Genomic DNA, 21785 nt, shown 5'->3' with positions numbered 1-21785 from the left:
ATCCCACTAGCTCCACCATTTCAACTGAAATATCTGCAACTACCACAGGCATGTCCTCACAAGCTAGAACCTCAACTGAAATATCCACATCAGCCACAATTATTCCCTCAATTTTCACAAGTTCAATGGAAATGTTTCCATCTACCACAGGAATTTCATCGATACCTACAAGTTCTCCTGAAATGTCAATGTCTCCCACAATTAATCCCACTAGCTCCACCATTTCAACTGAAATATCTGCAACTACCACAGGCATGTCCTCACTTGCTACAACCACCACTGAAATGTTCACATCGGCCACTATTATCCCCTCAATTTCCACAAGATCAATGGAAATGTTTCCATCTACCACAGGAATTCCTTCAATACCTTCAATTTCTACTCAAATAACAATGTCTCCCACAAGTATTCCCTCAAGCTCCACAATTTCAACTGAAATATTTGCAACTACCACAGGCATGTCCTCACGAGCTAGAATCACAACTGAAATGTCCACATCAGTCACAATTATTCCCTCAACTTCCAAAAGATCAACTGCAATGTTTCCATCTACCACAGAGACTTCTTCACTACCTACAAGTTCTCCTGAAAAGTCAATGTCTCCCACAATTAATCCAACTAGTTCCACAATTTCAACTGAAATATCTGCAACAACCACAGGACTTTCATCAATACCTTCAAGTTCTACTCAAATAACAACATCTCCCAAAACTATCCCCACAAGCTCTACAAGTTCTCCTGAAATGTCTGCAACTAGCACAGGCTTGTCCTCACTTGCTACAACCACCACTGAAATGTTCACATCGGCCACTAGTATCCCCTCAATTTCCACAAGATCAACGGAAATGTTTCCATCTACCACAGGAATTTCATCGATACCTGCAAGTTCTCCTGAAATGTCAACGTCTCCCACAATTAATCCCACTAGCTCCACCATTTCAACTGAAATATCTGCAACTACCACAGGCATGTCCTCACAAGCTAGAACCTCAACTGAAATATCCACATCAGCCACAATTATTCCCTCAATTTTCACAAGTTCAATGGAAATGTTTCCATCTACCACAGGAATTTCATCGATACCTACAAGTTCTCCTGAAATGTCAATGTCTCCCACAATTAATCCCACTAGCTCCACCATTTCAACTGAAATATCTGCAACTACCACAGGCATGTCCTCACAAGCTAGAACCTCAACTGAAATATCCACATCAGCCACAATTATTCCCTCAATTTTCACAAGTTCAATGGAAATGTTTCCATCTACCACAGGAATTTCATCGATACCTACAAGTTCTCCTGAAATGTCAATGTCTCCCACAATTAATCCCACTAGCTCCACCATTTCAACTGAAATATCTGCAACTACCACAGGCATGTCCTCACTTGCTACAACCACCACTGAAATGTTCACATCGGCCACTATTATCCCCTCAATTTCCACAAGATCAATGGAAATGTTTCCATCTACCACAGGAATTCCTTCAATACCTTCAATTTCTACTCAAATAACAATGTCTCCCACAAGTATTCCCTCAAGCTCCACAATTTCAACTGAAATATTTGCAACTACCACAGGCATGTCCTCACGAGCTAGAATCACAACTGAAATGTCCACATCAGTCACAATTATTCCCTCAACTTCCAAAAGATCAACTGCAATGTTTCCATCTACCACAGAGACTTCTTCACTACCTACAAGTTCTCCTGAAAAGTCAATGTCTCCCACAATTAATCCAACTAGTTCCACAATTTCAACTGAAATATCTGCAACAACCACAGGACTTTCATCAATACCTTCAAGTTCTACTCAAATAACAACATCTCCCAAAACTATCCCCACAAGCTCTACAAGTTCTCCTGAAATGTCTGCAACTAGCACAGGCTTGTCCTCACTTGCTACAACCACCACTGAAATGTTCACATCGGCCACTAGTATCCCCTCAATTTCCACAAGATCAACGGAAATGTTTCCATCTACCACAGGAATTTCATCGATACCTGCAAGTTCTCCTGAAATTTCAATGTCACCCACAATTAATCCCACTAGCTCCACCATTTCAACTGAAATATCTGCAACTACCACAGGCATGTCCTCACAAGCTAGAACCTCAACTGAAATATCCACATCAGCCACAATTATTCCCTCAATTTTCACAAGTTCAATGGAAATGTTTCCATCTACCACAGGAATTTCATCGATACCTACAAGTTCTCCTGAAATGTCAATGTCTCCCACAATTAATCCCACTAGCTCCACCATTTCAACTGAAATATCTGCAACTACCACAGGCATGTCCTCACAAGCTAGAACCTCAACTGAAATATCCACATCAGCCACAATTATTCCCTCAATTTTCACAAGTTCAATGGAAATGTTTCCATCTACCACAGGAATTTCATCGATACCTACAAGTTCTCCTGAAATGTCAATGTCTCCCACAATTAATCCCACTAGCTCCACCATTTCAACTGAAATATCTGCAACTACCACAGGCATGTCCTCACTTGATACAACCACCACTGAAATGTTCACATCATCCACAAGTATCCCCTCAAGCTCCACAATTTCAACTGAAATATTTGCAACTACCACAGGCATGTTTTCTTTAGCTACAAGCACCCATGAAATGTTCACATCAGCCACGAGTATCCCCTCAATTCCCATGAGATCAACTGAAATGTTTCCATCTACCACGGGAATGTCTTTAATACCTACAAGTTCGACTGAAATGTCAACTTCTCCTACAATTAATCCCTCAAGCTCCACAGTTTCACCTGAAATATCTACAACTACCACAGGACTTTCATCAATACCTTCAAGTTCTACTCAAATAACAACATCTCCCAAAATGATCCCCACAAGCTCTACAAGTTCTCCTGAAATGTCTGCAGCTAGCACAGGCATGTCCTCACTTGCTACAACCACCACTGAAATGTTCACATCGGCCACTAGTATCCCCTCAATTTCCACAAGATCAACGGAAATGTTTCCATCTACCACAGGAATTTCATCGATACCTACAAGTTCTCCTGAAATGTCAATGTCTCCCACAATTAATCCCACTAGCTCCACCATTTCAACTGAAATATCTGCAACTACCACAGGCATGTTCTCACAAGCTAGAACCTCAACTGAAATATCCACATCAGCCACAATTATTCCCTCAATTTTCACAAGTTCAATGGAAATGTTTCCATCTACCACAGGAATTTCATCGATACCTACAAGTTCTCCTGAAATGTCAATATCTACCACAAATATTCCCTCAAGTTCCACAATTTCAATTGAAATATCTGCAACTAGCACAGGCATGTCCTCACTTGATACAACCACCACTGAAATGTTCACATCGGCCACTAGTATCCCCTCAATTTCCACAAGATCAACGGAAATGTTTCCATCTACCGCTGACAATCCTTCAATTCCTTCAAGTTCTACTCAAATAACAATGTCTCCCACAATTATCCCCTCAAGCTCCACAGTTTTACCTGAAATATCTACAACTCCCACAGGACTTTCATCAATACCTTCAAGTTCTACTCAAATAACAATGTTTCCCAAAATTATCCCCACAAGCTCTACAAGTTCTCCTGAAATGTCTGCAACTAGCACAGGCTTGTCCTCACTTGCTACAACCACGACTGAAATGTTCACATCGGCCACTATTATCCCCTCAATTTCCACGAGATCAATGGAAATGTTTCCATCTACCACAGGAATTCCTTCAATACCTTCAATTTCTACTCAAATAACAATGTCTCCCGCAAGTATTCCCTCAAGCTCCACAATTTCAACTGAAATATTTGCAACTACCACAGGCATGTCCTCACGAGCTAGAATCACAACTGAAATGTCCACATCAGTCACAATTATTCCCTCAACTTCCAAAAGATCAACTGCAATGTTTCCATCTACCACAGAGACTTCTTCACTACCTACAAGTTCTCCTGAAAAGTCAATGTCTCCCACAATTAATCCAACTAGTTCCACAATTTCAACTGAAATATCTGCAACAACCACAGGACTTTCATCAATACCATCAAGTTCTACTCAAATAACAACATCTCCCAAAATTATCCCCACAAGCTCTACAAGTTCTCCTGAAATGTCTGCAACTAGCACAGGCTTGTCCTCACTTGCTACAACCACCACTGAAATGTTCACATCGGCCACTAATATCCCCTCAATTTCCACAAGATCAACGCAAATGTTTCCATCTACCACAGGAATTTCATTGATACCTGCAAGTTCTCCTGAAATGTCAATGTCTCCAACAATTAATCCCACTAGCTCCACCATTTCAACTGAAATATCTGCAACTACCACAGGCATGTCCTCACAAGCTAGAACCTCAACTGAAATATCCACATCAGCCACAATTATTCCCTCAATTTTCACAAGTTCAATGGAAATGTTTCCATCTACCACAGGAATTTCATCGATACCTACAAGTTCTCCTGAAATGTCAATGTCTCCCACAATTAATCCCACTAGCTCCACCATTTCAACTGAAATATCTGCAACTACCACAGGCATGTCCTCACTTGATACAACCACCACTGAAATGTTCACATCATCCACAAGTATCCCCTCAATTTTTACAAGTTCAACGGGAATGTTTATATCTACCGCAGACAATCCTTCAATTCCTTCAAGTTCTCCTCAAATAACAATGTCTCCCACAATTATCCCTTCAAGCTCCACAATTTCAACTGAAATATTTGCAACTACCACAGGCATGTTTTCTTTAGCTACAAGCACCCATGAAATGTTCACATCAGCCACGAGTACCCCCTCAATTCCCATGAGATCAACTGAAATGTTTCCATCTACCACAGGAATTCCTTCAATACCTTCAAGTTCTACTCAAATAACAACATCTCCCATAAGTATTCCCTCAAGCTCCACAATTTCAACCGAAATATTTGCAACTACCACAGGCATGTCCTCACGAGCTAGAATCACAACTGAAATGTCCACATCAGCCACAATTATTCCCTCAACTTCCACAAGATCAACTGAAATGTTTACATCTACCACAGAAATTTCTTCAATACCAACAAATTTTACTGAAATGTCAACTTCTCCTACAATTAATCCTTTAAGCTCCTCAGTTTCACCTGAAATATCGACAACTACCACAGGACTTTCATCAATACCTTCAAGTTCTACTCAAATAACAACGTCTCCCAAAATTATCCCCACAATCTCTACAAGTTCTCGTTTAATGTCAACGTCTCCCACAAGTAATCCCACTAGCTCCACAATTTCAAATGAAATATCTGCAACTACCACAGGCATGTCCTCACTTGATACAACCACAACTGAAATGTTCACATCGGCCACAAGTACCCCCTCAATTTCCACAAGATCAACGGAAAAGTTTCCATCTACCACAGGAATTTCATCGATACTTACAAGTTCTCCTGAAATGGCAATGTCTAGCACAAGTATACCCTCAAGTTCCACAATTTCAATTGAAATATCTGCAACTACCACAGGCATGTCCTCACTTGATACAACCACCACTGAAATGTTCACATCATCCACAAGTATCCCCTCAATTTTTCCAAGTTCAACGGAAATGTTTACATCTACCGCAGACAATCCTTCAATTCCTTCAAGTTCTTCTCAAATAACAACGTCTCCCACAATTATCCCCTCAAGCTCCACAATTTCAACTGAAATATTTGCAACTACCACAGGCATGTTTTCTTTAGCTACAAGCACACATGAAATGTTCACATCAGCCACGAGTATCCCCTCAATTCCCATGAGATCAACTGAAATGTTTCCATCTACCACAGGAATTCCTTCAATACCTTCAAGTTCTACTCAAATAACAACATCTCCCACAAGTATTCCCTCAAGCTCCACAATTTCAACCGAAATATTTGCAACTACCACAGGCATGTCCTCACAAGCTAGAATCACAACTGAAATGGCCACATCAGTCACAATTATTCCCTCAACTTCCACAAGATCAACTGAAATGTTTCCATCTACCACAGAAACTTCTTCACTACCAACAAGTTCTCCTGAAAAGTCAATGTCTCCCACAATCAATCTAACTAGCTCCACAATTTCAACTGAAATTTCTGCAAGAACCACAAGCATGTCCTCACTAGCTAGAAACTCAACTGAAATGTCCACATCAGCCACAATTATTCCCTCAACTTCCACAAGATCAACTGTAATGTTTACATCTACCACAGAAATTTCTTCAATACCAACTAATTTTACTGAAATGTCAACTTCTCCTACAATTAATCCTTCAAGCTCCTCAGTTTCACCGGAAATATCTACAACTTCCACAGGACTTTCATCAATTCCAACAAGTTCTACTGAAATATCAACGTCTCCCAAAATTATCCCCACAATCTCTACAAGTTCTCCTTTAATGTCAACGTCTCCCACAATTAATCCCACCAGCTCCACAATTTCAAATGAAATATCTGCAACTACCACAGGCATGTCCTCACTAGCTAGAACCTCAACTGAAATGTCCACATCAGCCACAATTATTCCCTCAATTTTCACAAGTTCAACAGAAATGTTTCCATCTACCAGAGGAGTTTCATCAATACCTACAAGTTCTCCTGAAATGTCAATGTCTACCACAAGTATTCCCTCAAGTTCCACAATTTTAATTGAAATATCTGCACCTACCACAGGCATGTCCTCACTTGCTACAACCACCACTGAAATGTTCACATCAGCCAGAAGTATCCCCTCAGTTTCCACAAGATCAACGGAAATGTTTACATCTACCAGAGGAATTTCATTAATACCTACAAGTTCTGCTGAAATGTCAACTTCTCCTACAATTAATCCTTCAAGCTCCTCAGTTTCACCTGAAATATCTACAACTACTACAGGACTTTCATCAATTCCAACAAGTTCTACTGAAATATCAACGTCTCCCAAAATTATCCCCACAATCTCTACAAGTTCTCCTTTAAAGTCAACATCTCCCACAAGTAATCCCACCAGCTCCACAATTTCAAATGAAATATCTGCAACTACCACAGGCATGTCCTCACTTGCTACAACCACCACTGAAATGTTCACATCAGCCAGAAGTATCCCCTCAGTTTCCACAAGATCAACGGAAATGTTTACATCTACCAGAGGAATTTCATTAATACCTACAAGTTCTGCTGAAATGACAGCGTCTCCCACAATTAATCCCACAGGCTCCACAATTTCAGCTGAAATATCTGCAACTACCACAGGCATGTTTTCTTTAGCTACAAGCACACATGAAATGTTCACATCAGCCACGAATATCCCCTCAATTCCCACAAGATCAACTGAAATGTTTCTATCTACCACAGGAATTTCATCAATTCCTACAAGTTCTCCTGAAATGTCAACGTCTCCAACAATTAATCCCACAAGCTCTACAATTTCAACTGAAATATTTGCAACTACCACAGGCATGTCTTCAATACCTGGAACCACAAATGAAATGTTCACATCATCCACAAGTATCCCCTCAATTTTCAGAAGTTCAACGGAAATTTTTACATCCACCCAAGAAATTTCTTCAATATCTAGAAGTTCTACTGAAATATCAAATTTTCCCAAGTTGATCCCCTCAAGTTCCACAATTTCAAGTGAAATATCTGCATCTACCACAGGCCTATTTTCTTTAGTTACAAGCACACATGAAATGTTCACATCAGCCACAGGTATCCCCTCAATTCTCACAAGATCAACAGAAATGTTTACATCTATCACAGGAATTTCATCAAAACCTACAAGTTCTACTGAAATGTCAATGTCTCCCACAATTAATCCCTCAAGCTCCACAATTCCAACTGAAATATCTGCAACTACCACAGGCATGTCCTCACTAGCCAGAACCACAACTGAAAGGTTCACATCAGCCACAAGTATCCCCTTATTTTCCACAAGATCAACTGAAATGTTGACCTCTACCATATTTATCATGTCAAGTTCCACAAGCATGTCTGAAATGTCTACATTAGCCACAAGTTTGTCCTCACCCTTGATAAGCTCTGTTGTAATGTCAATGTCATCCACAATTATCCCCTCAAGTTCCATGATTTCAACTGACATGTCTACATCCACCACAGGTATGTCTTCATTACCTACAAGCTCTACTGGAATGTCTTCTTCAACTACAATCATCCCCTCAACTTCCATAAGTCCAACTGAAATTTCCACATCCATGACAGGTATGTCTTCACTACCTACAAGCTTGACTAAAATGTTAATGTCTCCCACAATTATCCCCTCAACTTCCACAATTTCAACTGACATGTCTACATCAGGCACAAGCATGTCATCACTTCTGACAAGCACTACGCAAATGTCTATGTCACCCAAAAGGATTCCCTCAATTTCCACAACTTCACCTGAAATGTTGACATCTACCACATTTATCATGTCAAGCACTGCAGGTTCAACTCACATGTCTACATCAGGCACAAGCCTGACCTCACTACCTCAAATGCCAACCTCAGCCACAATGATACCCTCAAGTTCCAGAAGTCCAACTGAAATGTCAATATCAGGAACAAGTTTGTTCTCACTTTCTATAAGCTCTACTGAAATGTCTACCTCAGAAAGAAGCATGTCTTCAAATTCTACAATTTCAATGGAAATGTCTACATCTTCCACAGGTTTGTCCTCACTACCGACAAGCTCTCTTGAAATGTCAATGTCTCCCACAATTATCCCCTCCAGTTCCTCAATTTCTACTGAAATATCTGCAACTACCACAGGCTTGTCCCCACTAGCTACAAACACAACTGAAATGTTCACATCTGCCAGAAGTATCCCCTCAATTTCCACACGATCAACTGAAATGTTCACATCTACCACAGGTATTTCTTCAATACCTACAAGTTCCACTGGATTGTCAACTTCAAGCACAATTATCCCCTCAAGTTCCACAATTTCAACTGTAATGACTACATCCACTGAAGACATGTCCTCACTAGCTACAAGTTCAGCTAAAATGTCTACTCTAGCCACAATTATCTTTTCAAGTTCCATGATTTCAAATGAAATCTCTACAAGAAGTAGATTCTCACTACCAACAAGTTCTACTATCATGTCTCCTTTTGCCACAGTTATCCCATCTAGTCCCATAGCTTCAAAGGAAATGTTGACATCAGCCACAAGTATGTCCTCACTCAGTACAAATGCAACTGAAACATTAACTTCAGCCACAATTATCACATCGAATTTGACAATTTCAAGTGAAATGCCGACATCACCCACAAGTACATCCTCACTACTTACACGCTCTACTGATATGAGTACATCAGCCTCAATTATCCCAATTTCAACTGAGATGTTTAAATCCACTGGAATTATGTCCTCACCACCTACAAGTTCAAATGAAGTGTCTACATCAGGAACAAGTACATTCTTGTTACCGATAAGCTCTACTGAAATTTCTATAGTAGCCTCAACTTTATCTTTGCTATCTACAAGCTCTACCGAAATAGTTACCTCAGGAATAAGTATATCCTCACTCCCTACAAGCTCCACTGAAATATCTACATCAGCCACAGTCCCCTCAAGTTCCTCAGTTTCACCTGAAATGTCTACAACCACCAAAGCCATGTTTTCACTAGCGACAAGCACAACTGAAATGTCAACATCAGCCACAAGGATGCCCTCAATCTCCACAAATTCAACTGAAATGTTGACATCTGCCACTTTTATCATGTCAAGTACCGGAGGTTCAACTGACATGTCTACATCAGGCCTAAGCATGTCATCACTACCGACAAGCACTACTCTAATGTCTACATCAGCCACACATTTGTCCTCATTATCTACAAGCTCTACTGAAATGTCAAAATCTGCCATAATTACCCCCTCTAGTTCCACAAGTTCAACAGAAATGTCTACCTTAGAGACCAGTATGTTCTCATTACCCATCAGCTCTCCTGAAATGTCTACTTTTGTCTCAACTTTGTCCTCATTATCTACAAGTTCACCTGAAATGTCTACATTCGCCACAGGCATGTCCTCACTAGCAACAAGCACAACTGTATTTTCAAAACCAGTCACAAGTATCCCCTCAATTTCCCCAAGTTCAACTGAAATGTTGACATCTACCACATTTACCCCCTCAAGTTCAAATTCAAATTCAACAGCTTCAACTGAAATGTCAGGCACAAGTATCTCCTCAGTAATTACACGTTCTCCTGAACTGCCTACATCAGGCACAAGTATATCCCCACTACCTACAAGTTCTACTAAAATGTCTACTTTAGCCACAATTATCTTTTCAAGTTCCACCTTTTCAACTGAAATCTCTACATCAGCCACAAGTAGATCCTCACTACCAACAAGCTTTAATGTAATGTCTACCTCTGCCACAATTATCCCATCAAGTTCCACAGTTTCAACTGAAATGTTGACATCAGCCACAAGTTTGCCCTCACTCACTAAAAACTCTACTGAAATATCAACCTCAGCCACAATTTCCCCATCAATTTCTACAAGTTCAAGTGAAATGGCAGAATCAGCCACAAGTACATCCTCAGGACTTACTCACTCTACTGAAGTTACTATGTCAGCCACAATTATCCCAATTTCAACCAAGATGTTTACATCTACTGCAATTATGTCCTCACCACCTACAAGTTCAACTGAAATGCCTACATCAGGAACAAGTATGTTCTTATTACCGATAAACTGACATTTCTACATTAGCCTCAACTTTGTATTTGTTGTCCACAAGTGCTACTGAAATATTTACCTTAGGAACAATTATATCCTCACTACCTTCAAGCTCTATTGAAATGTCTATATCAGCCACAATTATCCCTTCAAATTCCTCAGTTTAAATTTATTTGAGCGACATTAGCTCAGGAGGCTTGCCAGTACGATTCCATCCTGAGCAGGACACTTAACCTCCTATTGCTCCGGAGAGTTGGTTGGTACCTTGCATGGTAGCCAATCAGCGTTGGTGTGTGTGTGGGTGAATGAGAGGCATCAATTATAAATTATAAATTCAGACCATTTACTTCTTGGTAATCCCACATTTTCTGTATTCTGGAGAGTAACGCTGTTATTCTCCACAGTTGTAGTTCACTCTGCATTACAATCTGCCAAGTGTTTGTAATGTAACATTAAGTCCCTGTCACTATTATTTTAAGTTAAGTTGCACTCAGCTGAAATGACTTAGTCAAAAGTATGTTCTCAGGACTTACATGTAAAATGCCGGTATATTCTGTGTGCTACTGAAGTTACTAAATCAGACTCTGTTGTGTCCTCAGGTTCTACAAATTCTACTCAAATTTCTACATCACCCACAAGTGTGTCCTCAGCACCTGCAAGCTCTACTGAAGTGTCTACATCAGCCACACTTAACCCCTCAAGTTCCACAAGTTCAAGTGAGATATCTACAACAGCCACAAGTATGTCCTCACTACCTACAAGCAGTCCTGAACAGTCTACATCAGCTGTAATTATCCTTTCAAGTTCCACAGCTTCAACTGAAATGTCTACATCAGGCACAAGTACATCCTCACTACTTACACGCTCTGCTGAAATGACTACGTCAGGCACAATTATTCCAATTTCAACTGAAATGTTTACATCCACTACAATTATGTCCTCACCACCAACAAGCTCAACTGAAATGTCTACATCAAGAACAAATAAGTTCTCATTACCGATAAGCTCTACTGAAATGTCTACACCAACCACAATTATCTCATCAAGTTCCACAGTTTCAATTGAAATGTCTACATCAACGACACGTATGTCGTCACTACCTACAAACTCCGCTGAAATGTCTACATCAGCTGCAATTGTGTCCTCACTGCCTACAAGCTCTACTGAAATGTCTATATCAGCCAAAATGATCCCCTCAAGTTCCTCAGTTTCAACTGAAATGTCTACATCAGCCACAAGTATGTCCTCACTGCCAACAAGCTCTACTGAAATTTTTACATCAGCCATAATTATCCCCTCAATTTCCTCAGTTTCAACTGAAATGTCTACATCACCACCAAGTATGTCCTCACTACTTATAAGCTCTACTGGAACATCACTGTTCACCACAATTAGCCCTTCAAGTTCCACATTTTCAACTGAAATGTCTACATCAGCCACAAGTATGTCCTCACTACCTACAAACACTGCTGAATTGTCTACATCAGCCACAAGTATGTCCTCACTACCTACAAACACTGCTGAATTGTCTACATCAGCCACAAGTATGTCCTCACTACCTACAAACACTGCTGAATTGTCTACATCAGCCACAAGTATGTCCTCACTACCTACAAACACTGCTGAATTGTCTACATCAGCCACAAGTATGTCCTCACTACTCATAAGCTCTACTGGAACATCACTGTTCACCACAATTAGCCCTTCAAGTTCCACATTTTCAACTGAAATGTCTACATCAGCCACAAGTATGTCCTCGCTACCTACAAACTCTGCTGAAATATCTACATCAGCCACAAGTATGTCCTCACTACTTATAAGCTCTACAGGAACATCACTGTTCACCACAATTAGCCCTTCAAGTTCCACAGTTTCAACTGAAATGTCTACATCAGCCACAAGTATGTCCTCACTACCTACAAACACTGCTGAAATGTCTACATTAGCTACAAGTATGGATTCACTACTTATAAGCTCTACTGGAACATCACTGTTCACCACAATTAGCCCTTCAAGTTCCACATTTTCAACTGAAATGTCTACATCAGCCACAAGTATGTCCTCACTACCTACAAACACTGCTGAAATGTCTACATCAGCCACAAGTATGTCCTCACTACTTATAAGCTCTACAGGAACATCACTGTTCACCACAATTAGCCCTTCAAGTTCCACATTGTCAACTGAAATGTCTACATCAGCCACAAGTATGTCCTCGCTATCTACAAGCTCTACTGAAATGTCTACATCACCCCCAAGTATGTCCTCACTACTTATAAGCTCTACTGGAACATCACTGTTCACCACAATTAGCCCTTCAAGTTCCACAGTTTCAACTGAAATGTCTACATCAGCCACAAGTATGTCCTCACTACCTACAAACACTGCTGAAATGTCTACATCAGCTACAAGTATGGATTCACTACTTATAAGCTCTACTGGAACATCACTGTTCACCACAATTAGCCCTTCAAGTTCCACATTTTCAACTGAAATGTCTACATCAGCTACAAGTATGGACTCACTGCCTACAAGCTCTACTGAAATGTCTACATCAGCCACAAGTATGGACTCACTGCCTACAAGCTCTACTGAAATGTCTACATCAGCCACAAGTATTGCCTCACTGCCTATAAGCTCTACTGAAATGTCTACATCAGCCACAAGTATGTCCTCACTACTTATAATCTCAACTGGAACATCACTGTCCACCACAATTAGCTCTTCAAGTTCCACAGTTTCAACTGAAATGTCTACATCAGCTACAAGTATGGACTCACTGCCTACAAGCTCTACTGAAATGTCTACATCAGCCACAAGTATGTCCTCACTGCCTACAAACACTGCTGAAATGTCTACATCTGCCACAAGTATGTCCTCACTACCTACAAGTTCACCTGAAATCACATCATCACTACCTACCAGCTCTACCAACATGCCTCCATCTACTGCAATTATCCCCTCAATTTCTACAAGTTCAACTGAAATGGCTACATCAGGTACAATTAGGTTCTCTAGTTCAAGTACAACAGAAATAGCAACATCAGAAACAAATATATCCCCTGAGCCTACAAGTTCAACTGAGCTGTCAACATTAGCTACAGTTATTTCAGCAACACCTATGAGTTCAGCTGGAATACCTACATCACCCACAAGAATGCCCTCAAGTTCTACAAGTTCATCTGACATGCTTATATTGGCCACAACTACTTCCTCAGTACCTACAATTTCAACTGAGATGTCAACATCAGCTCCAGTTATATCCTCAACGTCTATGAGTGCAGCTGAAATGTCTACATTAGCCACTAGAATGTCCTCAAGTTCTATGAGTTCATCTGACATGCTTATATTGGCCACAACTACTTCTTCAGTACCTACAATTTCAACTGAGATGTCAACATCAGCTCCAGTTATATCCTCAACATCTATGAGTACAGCTGAAATGTCTACATTAGCCACTAGAATGCTCTCAAGTTCTACAAGTTCATCGGACATGCTTATATTGGCCACAACTACTTCCTCAGTATCTACAATTTCAACTGAGATGTCAACATCAGCTCCTGCTATATCATCAACATCTATGAGTGCAGCTGAAATGTCCACATTGGCCACTAGAATGCCCTCAAGTTCGACAAGTTCATCTGACATGCTTATATTGGCCACAACTACTTCTTCAGTACCTACAATTTCAACTGAGATGTCAACATCAGCTCCAGTTATATCCTCAACATCTATGAGTGCAGCTGAAATGTCTACATTAGCCACTAGAATGTCCTCAAGTTCTACGAGTTCATCGGACATGCTTATATTGGCCACAACTACTTCTTCAGTACCTACAATTTCAACTGAGATGTCAACATCAGCTCCTGCTATATCCTCAACATCTATGAGTGCAGCTGAAATATCTACATTAGCCACTAGAATGTCCTCAAGTTCTACAAGTTCATCTGACATGCTTATATTGGCCACAACTACTTCCTCAGTACCTACAATTTCAACTGAGATGTCAACATCAGCTCCAGTTATATCCTCAACATCTATGAGTGCAGCTGAAATGTCTACATTAGCCACTAGAATGCCCTCAAGTTCTACAAGTTCATCTGACATGCTTATATTGGCCACAACTACTTCTTCAGTACCTACAATTTCAACTGAGATGTCAACATCAGCTCCTGCTATATCCTCAACATCTATGAGTGCAGCTGAAATATCTACATTAGCCACTAGAATGTCCTCAAGTTCTACAAGTTCATCTGACATGCTTATATTGGCCACAACTACTTCCTCAGTACCTACAATTTCAACTGAGATGTCAACATCAGCTCCAGTTATATCATCAACATCTATGACTGCAGCTGAAATGTCTACATTGGCCACTAGAATGCCCTCAAGTTCTACAAGTTCATCTGACATGCTTATATTGGCCACAACTACTTCTTCAGTACCTACAATTTCAACTGAAATGTCAACATCAGCTCCAGTTATATCCTCAACATCTATGAGTACAGCTGAAATATCTACATTAGCCACTAGAATGCCCTCAAGTTCTACAAGTTCATCTGACATGCTTAGATTGGCCACAACGTCTTCAGTACCTACAATTTCAACTGGGATGTCAACATCAGCTACAGTTATATCCTCAACATCTATGAGTTCAGCTGAAATGTCTACATTAGTCACTAGAATGCCCTCAAGTTCTACAAGTTTGTCGGACATGCTTATATTGGCCACAACTACTTCCTCAGTGCCTACAATTTCAACTGAAATGTCTACATCAGCAAGATCTATGGCCTCAGGGTCTACAAGCTCAACTGAATTACCTACATCAACCACAAGTATGTCCTTAACTTCTGCCATTTCTCCTGAAATGCCTTCATCAGATTTTATTATGTCCTCAGATTCTCCAATTTCAGTTGACATATCTACCAAAGTATTTCCACAAGTTCTACAATTGTATCTGAAATGCTCACTGGAGAAACAAAGTCCTTGCTACTGAAGTTCTACTGAAATGACTACATCAAGCACAATTGTGTTTTCAATTTCTGAAGTTCTAAAATGCATTCATTACCAACAAGTATTTCCTCTGTGCATATACATTTTACTGAAATACCTTCTCAGTGCTTACACATTTTATTACATTACATTATTGGCATTTGGCAGATGCTCGTATCCAGAACAACATACAGTTGATTAGACTAAGCAGGAGACAATCCTCCCCTGGAGCAATGCAGGGTTAAGGGCCTTGCTCAAGGGCCCAACGGCTGTGCAGATCTTATTGTGACTACACCGGGATTAGAACCAACAACCTTGTGTGTCCCAGTCATTTACCTAAACCACAACGCTACAGGCCGCCCGCTTACATCTTACATCTTACTTGCTTACATCAACCACATGCATGTTGTCAGAAACCTACATGAGTCCAGGTCATGTCTCATGTCTGTTCTAGTCCTTTAGTCATGGTATGAATTTCCCATGGCAGTCAGGACAGCAGAAATCCTCCCCAACTTCCAAAACAGACTGAACACTCAGCTTGTTTTTGGATAAAGTAATCAGTATAGTTGTGGAAAAATAGAAAATGTATCTAATAATTTTAATTTGTTACTATACAAATTGTTGTTACAAATTGTTTGTAAGGTTAACATTACTATTTTTGATTATAGATGGTCCTCTGTGCCTTCTTGGTGGTATTGCATTGTATTCCTAAGAGCTTCCTAAATTATTTCCTAAATTCTGATGGATTACAGTCTGCCAAGTGATTATAACATAACAATAAGTCCAACATTAGCTATGTTTAACATTAGCATAGTTCACTATTATTTTTAGAGTTAAGTTATGCTAAGCTGAAGTAACCTCATTAGTCAAAAGTATGTTCCCATGACAAGTTCAACTGAAATTCTAAAAATGGCATACAAGTATGTTCTATGTGCTATGTTCTACTTAAGTTACTAAAACATACTTTATTGTTTCCTCAGGTTCTATTCAAATTTCTACATCACCCACAAGTGTGTTCTCAGCATCTGAAAGCTCCACTGAAATGGCAGCCACAATTACCCCCTTAAGTAGTGAAATGACTACTTCAGCCACAAGTATGTCCTCACTACCTACAAGCTCTGCTGAAATATCTACATCAACCACACTTATCCTCTCAAGTTTCGGAAGTTCAACTACCATGCCTACATCAGCTACAAGTATGTTCTCAGTATCCACAATTTCTACTGAAATCCCTACTTCGGGCATGGGTATATCTTCAAGATTTGCTCCCACATCAATCACTAGTACCACAGAAAGTTCATTTAGCTCAGATTCATCTACAGCAGCAACAGCCTCAAGTATCTCTCCCAGGATATCTGTGGCATCTATGGGCTTGACTTCAAGAGCATCATCATTAAGAACTGTCACTACTACTACAAACCCAGCACCTACAACACTGGTATCAATGGTACCTACAACTGTACCACCTATATCCATAACTGCAGCAGCAACTGTAATCCCAACAACAGAATTTATACCAGGCATTGTATCTACAAATACAGCACCTACAACTCTGGTAGCAATGGTACCTACAACTGTTCCACCTATATCCATAACTGCAGCAGCAACTGTAATCCCCACAACAGAACCCATACCGGGCATTGTACCTACAAACCCAGCACCTACAACACTGGTAGCAATGGTACCTACAACTGTTCCACCTATATCCATAACTGCAGCAGCAACTGTAATCCCCACAACAGAACCCATACCGGGCATTGTACCTACAAACCCAGCACCTACAACACTGGTAGCAATGGTACCTACAACTGTTCCACCTATATCCATAACTGCAGCAGCAACTGTAATCCCCACAACAGAACCCATACCGGGCATTGTACCCACAAACCCAGCACCTACAACAGCAATGGCAATGGGGGACGAACCTACAACTGCAGGAGCAATTGTAATCGCCACAACGAAACCCATACCAGGCATTGTAACTACAAACCGAGCACCTACAACACCAATGGCAATAGGGGGTCAACCTACAACTGCAGCAGCAATTGTAATTACCACAATAAAACCCATACCAGGCATTGTAACTACAAACCCAGCACCTACAACACCAATGGCAATGGGGGGCCAACCTAGTACTGCAGCTCGTAGAATTACAACTTTACGTGAAATACTTGCAACTACTATGAAACCTGTAGCCCCTCTCATTTCTACAAGAGCTGTCCCTGCCCAAACAACTAGGGGAATTGCAGGTCCACTGACTACATTAGCAGAAGTTGTTATTACAACCAGGTCAGTTGTCATTGCTCCGACTGACTCCACGGATGGACCAGCAGCAGGAGAGGGATCTCTGACGCTTGGCTTCAGTATAGATCAGACGTTCAACGACAACCTCCTAGATAGCACAACACAAGAGTTCATGGACCTGGCAGGCAACGTTACCACTGAGGTAATCACTACTACTCTTTGTTTGTTGCTTTCAAAATGTTTTTCATACCTAATTCACATTGCTTTACATTAACAAATAGTGTTCCAATACGTTTTAAATGTTAAATGTGTTAACTGTAGTTCACTGGATTCATCCCTGTTCTCTGTTTTTCCTATATCAGCATTTGAAATGTAACAATGCCTTGAAATTATGAAGAGAAATTACAATAAATTCTTTCTTTTATTTCGTAAGATTAATCGTGCTTACAGGGCGTCTAATCCAAATACTTTCCGGCGCTCTCGAGTTGAGTCATTCCGGTGAGTAACAGATAATAACTCAAAATGTGTGTGTGTTCTTTTATGGGGATCAAGCTCCTGCATCTTAATTTTAATAATAATTCCCTTTATTCCCTTATTATGTGTCTCTCTTTCAGCTCTGGGTCAGTGATAGTTGAGGCAACCCTCATATTCAGCAACCTGTCTGTGGTTCCAAACACAACTGTGGCAGCACAAAATCTCCAGACAGCCCTGGACCAAGGAATAATCTTTTTGAATGTTATTTCTGGCACTATTGTTGCAAGTAAGCATACTTTTAACAATACTACTGATCACCAATAAGTACTCACTCAACACAACAATAGCCTCAGTGTAAATAAGAATGCATTAACTTTCCTTAACATGAACTACTTGTGGATTAATTTGCAGCACAATATATTGGAACTAAAGGCCCTTACACACATGCATCTTAGCCCGTAAATGCCAATTTTCTGTGTCGGTGTCCTGTATGAACCAGAGCAGAAGTCCTTTTTCTGTAGCCTATAAGATGTTTCTCCAATTGTGCATATTTGGAGAAACATTGGAGAAAAATTGTTTAACATTTAAAATTGTTGATACACATGCCATTTATGAATTGCAAAATTCTACTCATTTTACCGACATTATATAAAATTGTGCATACATGTAGGCTACTCTTTGTTCTCTGCACTCTTTGCACATTTAAGTTTGCTATGAGATAAATATAACTTTTATTTATGTGTTTTGTCATTTTTCCCTCAGGTGAAACATCTACGAATGCAACCACACCAATGACCACATCTGGGTCACCCAAGCAGACTATCAACATAATCGTTCTAATGTTTTTTTCACTGATTCCATTTCTTACCACAAGTCACTGAAATATGTTTTATTTTAAGATATTTCTCAATTGAAGAATATAATATGAATAAAAGAGGCTGCTGGAAGGCTTATCCCGGTAGCCTATTTTAATACTATAGTTTTTGAAGTGTCCCAAATTGTTGGAATTGATTCTTTGTAGTGTCACTGCTTCTGCAGGTCAGCACCTGATTGGTGTAGCATTGACCAGGGAGGGAGGGTAACAGTGACTTCACATGTTGATTGGCCCCTTGCCATCTGCCCATGCTGACTGTGTGTGAAGCATACTCTTCCAATGCAATGCAATGATTGCACAGCTCATTGGGTGGACTGGAAAATGAGAAGAAGTGACATGAGTATGCATTTCTGGTTTCTGCTTATAATGTGCAATCGTCCTAGATTCTTATGAACTCAAAACACTGCACTCCTGAGAGACAATTGGACATTCCAAATTGGGAAAACAGAAGTGATTGAGGATGAAAGCTTAATAAAAATAGTTTTTGAAACTTTATGTTATTGGTAGAGGAAAATAAATGTATGGTTGTTGTATGTATAAACAAGGAAGCAAATTAATAAGTGAAATATTTAATAATTGTTTTACTGTCTAATTAATCAATTTAACTACCATTTTCTCATAGCAGATACTTACAGTATTCAGCATTTACTTACATTAGTTTAATTAGTCTCTAATGAAAATAGATTAATTGTGTACAATGTGCATTTTCTTCTGATATGAATTTGTCTTATGGGAAATAATTACAGTACTCCTTTAATGTAATAATGTAACAAACAATTTGTAAGTATTGTAATCATGAGCACAGTCAATAAATGATTCAAAAGATTTTTGTCAGCTAATACTTTTTTCTGAAAAAGATGAGATTTTTGGCTCAGTCTGATGGGGAGAAATGTGGGAGAAATGTGAGGAAATTGATGGGGGAAATGCTTTTTAAACAATGAACTCTCCTAGTTAAAGGCGGAATTTAATTGTTAGTAAAAATGAAAATTTGGTTCACTAAATAGCGTATTATACAGTACATTCATTACATTACATTACATTATTGGCATTTGGCAGACGCTCTTATCCAATATATATGCCATATATATGCCTATATTAATGCCCACCAGATCGAGAAAACAGACAAAACCAAATAGTAATCATAAAAGGTGGACCACAGAGAAACAGAACAAGGGGTTTAATCTGGCCATTCTACTCTGACCTCTCTCATTAACAAGGCGTTTCTGCCCACAGAACTGCTGCTCAATTGATGTTTTTTGTTTTTTTGCAAACTCTAGAGACTGTTGTGTATGAAAATACCAGGAGATCAGCAGTTACAGAAATACTCAAACCAGTCCATCTGGCACCAACAGTTATGCCACGATCAAAATCATTGAGCCCATACTGATGGTTGATGTGAACATTAACTGAAGCTCCTGACCCGTATATGCATAATTTTATGCTTTGCACTGCTGCTGATTAGCTGATTAGATAATCGCATGAATAAGTAGGTGTACATTTTTTCCTAATAAAGTGCTAAGTGAGTGTACATAAAACCTAGCATAATGCCGCATAATGGGGCTTGCTCATTTTCTGATCTGTCTGCTGTGTCCTCGTCCGTGTCCTTCAGCCATGCTTGGGGATTGCCCTGCTAATCAGTTTTGGAACCAAGTGTTGGTAACTTTACCCAATATTGTTGGCAGAAATATTCCACAAGTACTCATTTTGAATGACAATTTGAAACTTGACTGATCTCTACCTCAAAAATGTGTATGGTTGGCTGGGTTCACTGCAGCTGAAAAGATGCATGCACAAAGGTAGAAGCCACCACACTCCCTGTCCTGGTCTCACTGGGTAAATAGCTTTCTCCAAATTATCTAAATGGAAACATCAGTTGGTCAGATTCACAAAGCTAATCATAAATAATTGTATGCCTGGCTTTTTTATGATGTTTTTGGGTGTTTGAGTTGAGTTGTATTTAGTTTTTTTGGGGTGGGGGGTAAAGTTGAATGTTCTGTGTGAGAAAACCTTTCTGAATAAACAAAACATTTGATCGTAAAAAAATAAAAGAACAGAGATGACTATTCCAGTGGAGCTTTTCTGAGGGAAAATATATTTAAGATAAGAATGACATGTAATTCCCCTGACAATATAACAGTTATCCAGAGTGACTTAACTTAACATTATTTATATATTTTTTAGCTTCATCCTTGCAATGTTTTTGTTCTTGTTTTTTTATAAATAGAACATGGTGTCAGTATATGCATATGTTCTACTTATCTCGGTATTGCAGCCAGGCTATGTCTAGACTACATTAATTAATGGCTAGGCTCCACAATACATTTCTGACCTGCTTGCGGGTAATGGGGTCATCTGGCACTGGTCTTTTAGTAGTCTTTAGTAGCTTAGTAGTTTTTATGAATCATAGAAAATATGTAGAGTGCAATGCATTAGCTATGGTTTCCTCCTGTACACGTTGCTTGGACACGAACATGCATGCATGACTCAGTTACAACACTGGGAGACAATAGAGAGAAATAGCAGACA

At 39.7% G+C, this 21785-nt stretch overlaps 1 protein-coding gene across 1 annotated transcript; it reads left to right on the top strand.

The window, feature by feature from the left end:
* Window positions 1-1718: 1718 nt before the first annotated feature.
* Window positions 1719-11344, top strand: LOC133135117 (uncharacterized). The gene is made up of 5 exons (XM_061251897.1): window positions 1719-1854; window positions 4843-4944; window positions 5608-5709; window positions 9490-9586; window positions 11275-11344. Exons 1-5 carry the CDS (start codon window positions 1719-1721, stop codon window positions 11342-11344), a joined length of 507 nt encoding a protein of 168 aa, XP_061107881.1.
* The last annotated feature ends 10441 nt before the right edge of the window (window positions 11345-21785 follow it).

Source organism: Conger conger, chromosome 8 (genome assembly GCF_963514075.1).
Source record: "Conger conger chromosome 8, fConCon1.1, whole genome shotgun sequence".
In the NCBI taxonomy this organism is placed as follows: domain Eukaryota; kingdom Metazoa; phylum Chordata; class Actinopteri; order Anguilliformes; family Congridae; genus Conger; species Conger conger.
Note: the sequence above shows the minus strand (reverse complement) of the source record. Positions and strands in the feature narration are given on the sequence as shown.

Excerpts from the sequence above, each read along its gene's own strand:
- LOC133135117 (XM_061251897.1), top strand. The coding sequence starts at position 1,719 with ATGTCTCCCACAATTAATCCAACTAGTTCCACAATTTCAACTGAAATA. Across the intron at positions 1,855-4,842 it reads TATCCCCACAAGCTCTACAA|GAATTCCTTCAATACCTTCA; the intron begins GTTCTCCTGAAA and ends CATCTACCACAG. Across the intron at positions 5,710-9,489 it reads AATATTTGCAACTACCACAG|TTACCTCAGGAATAAGTATA; the intron begins GCATGTTTTCTT and ends CTACCGAAATAG.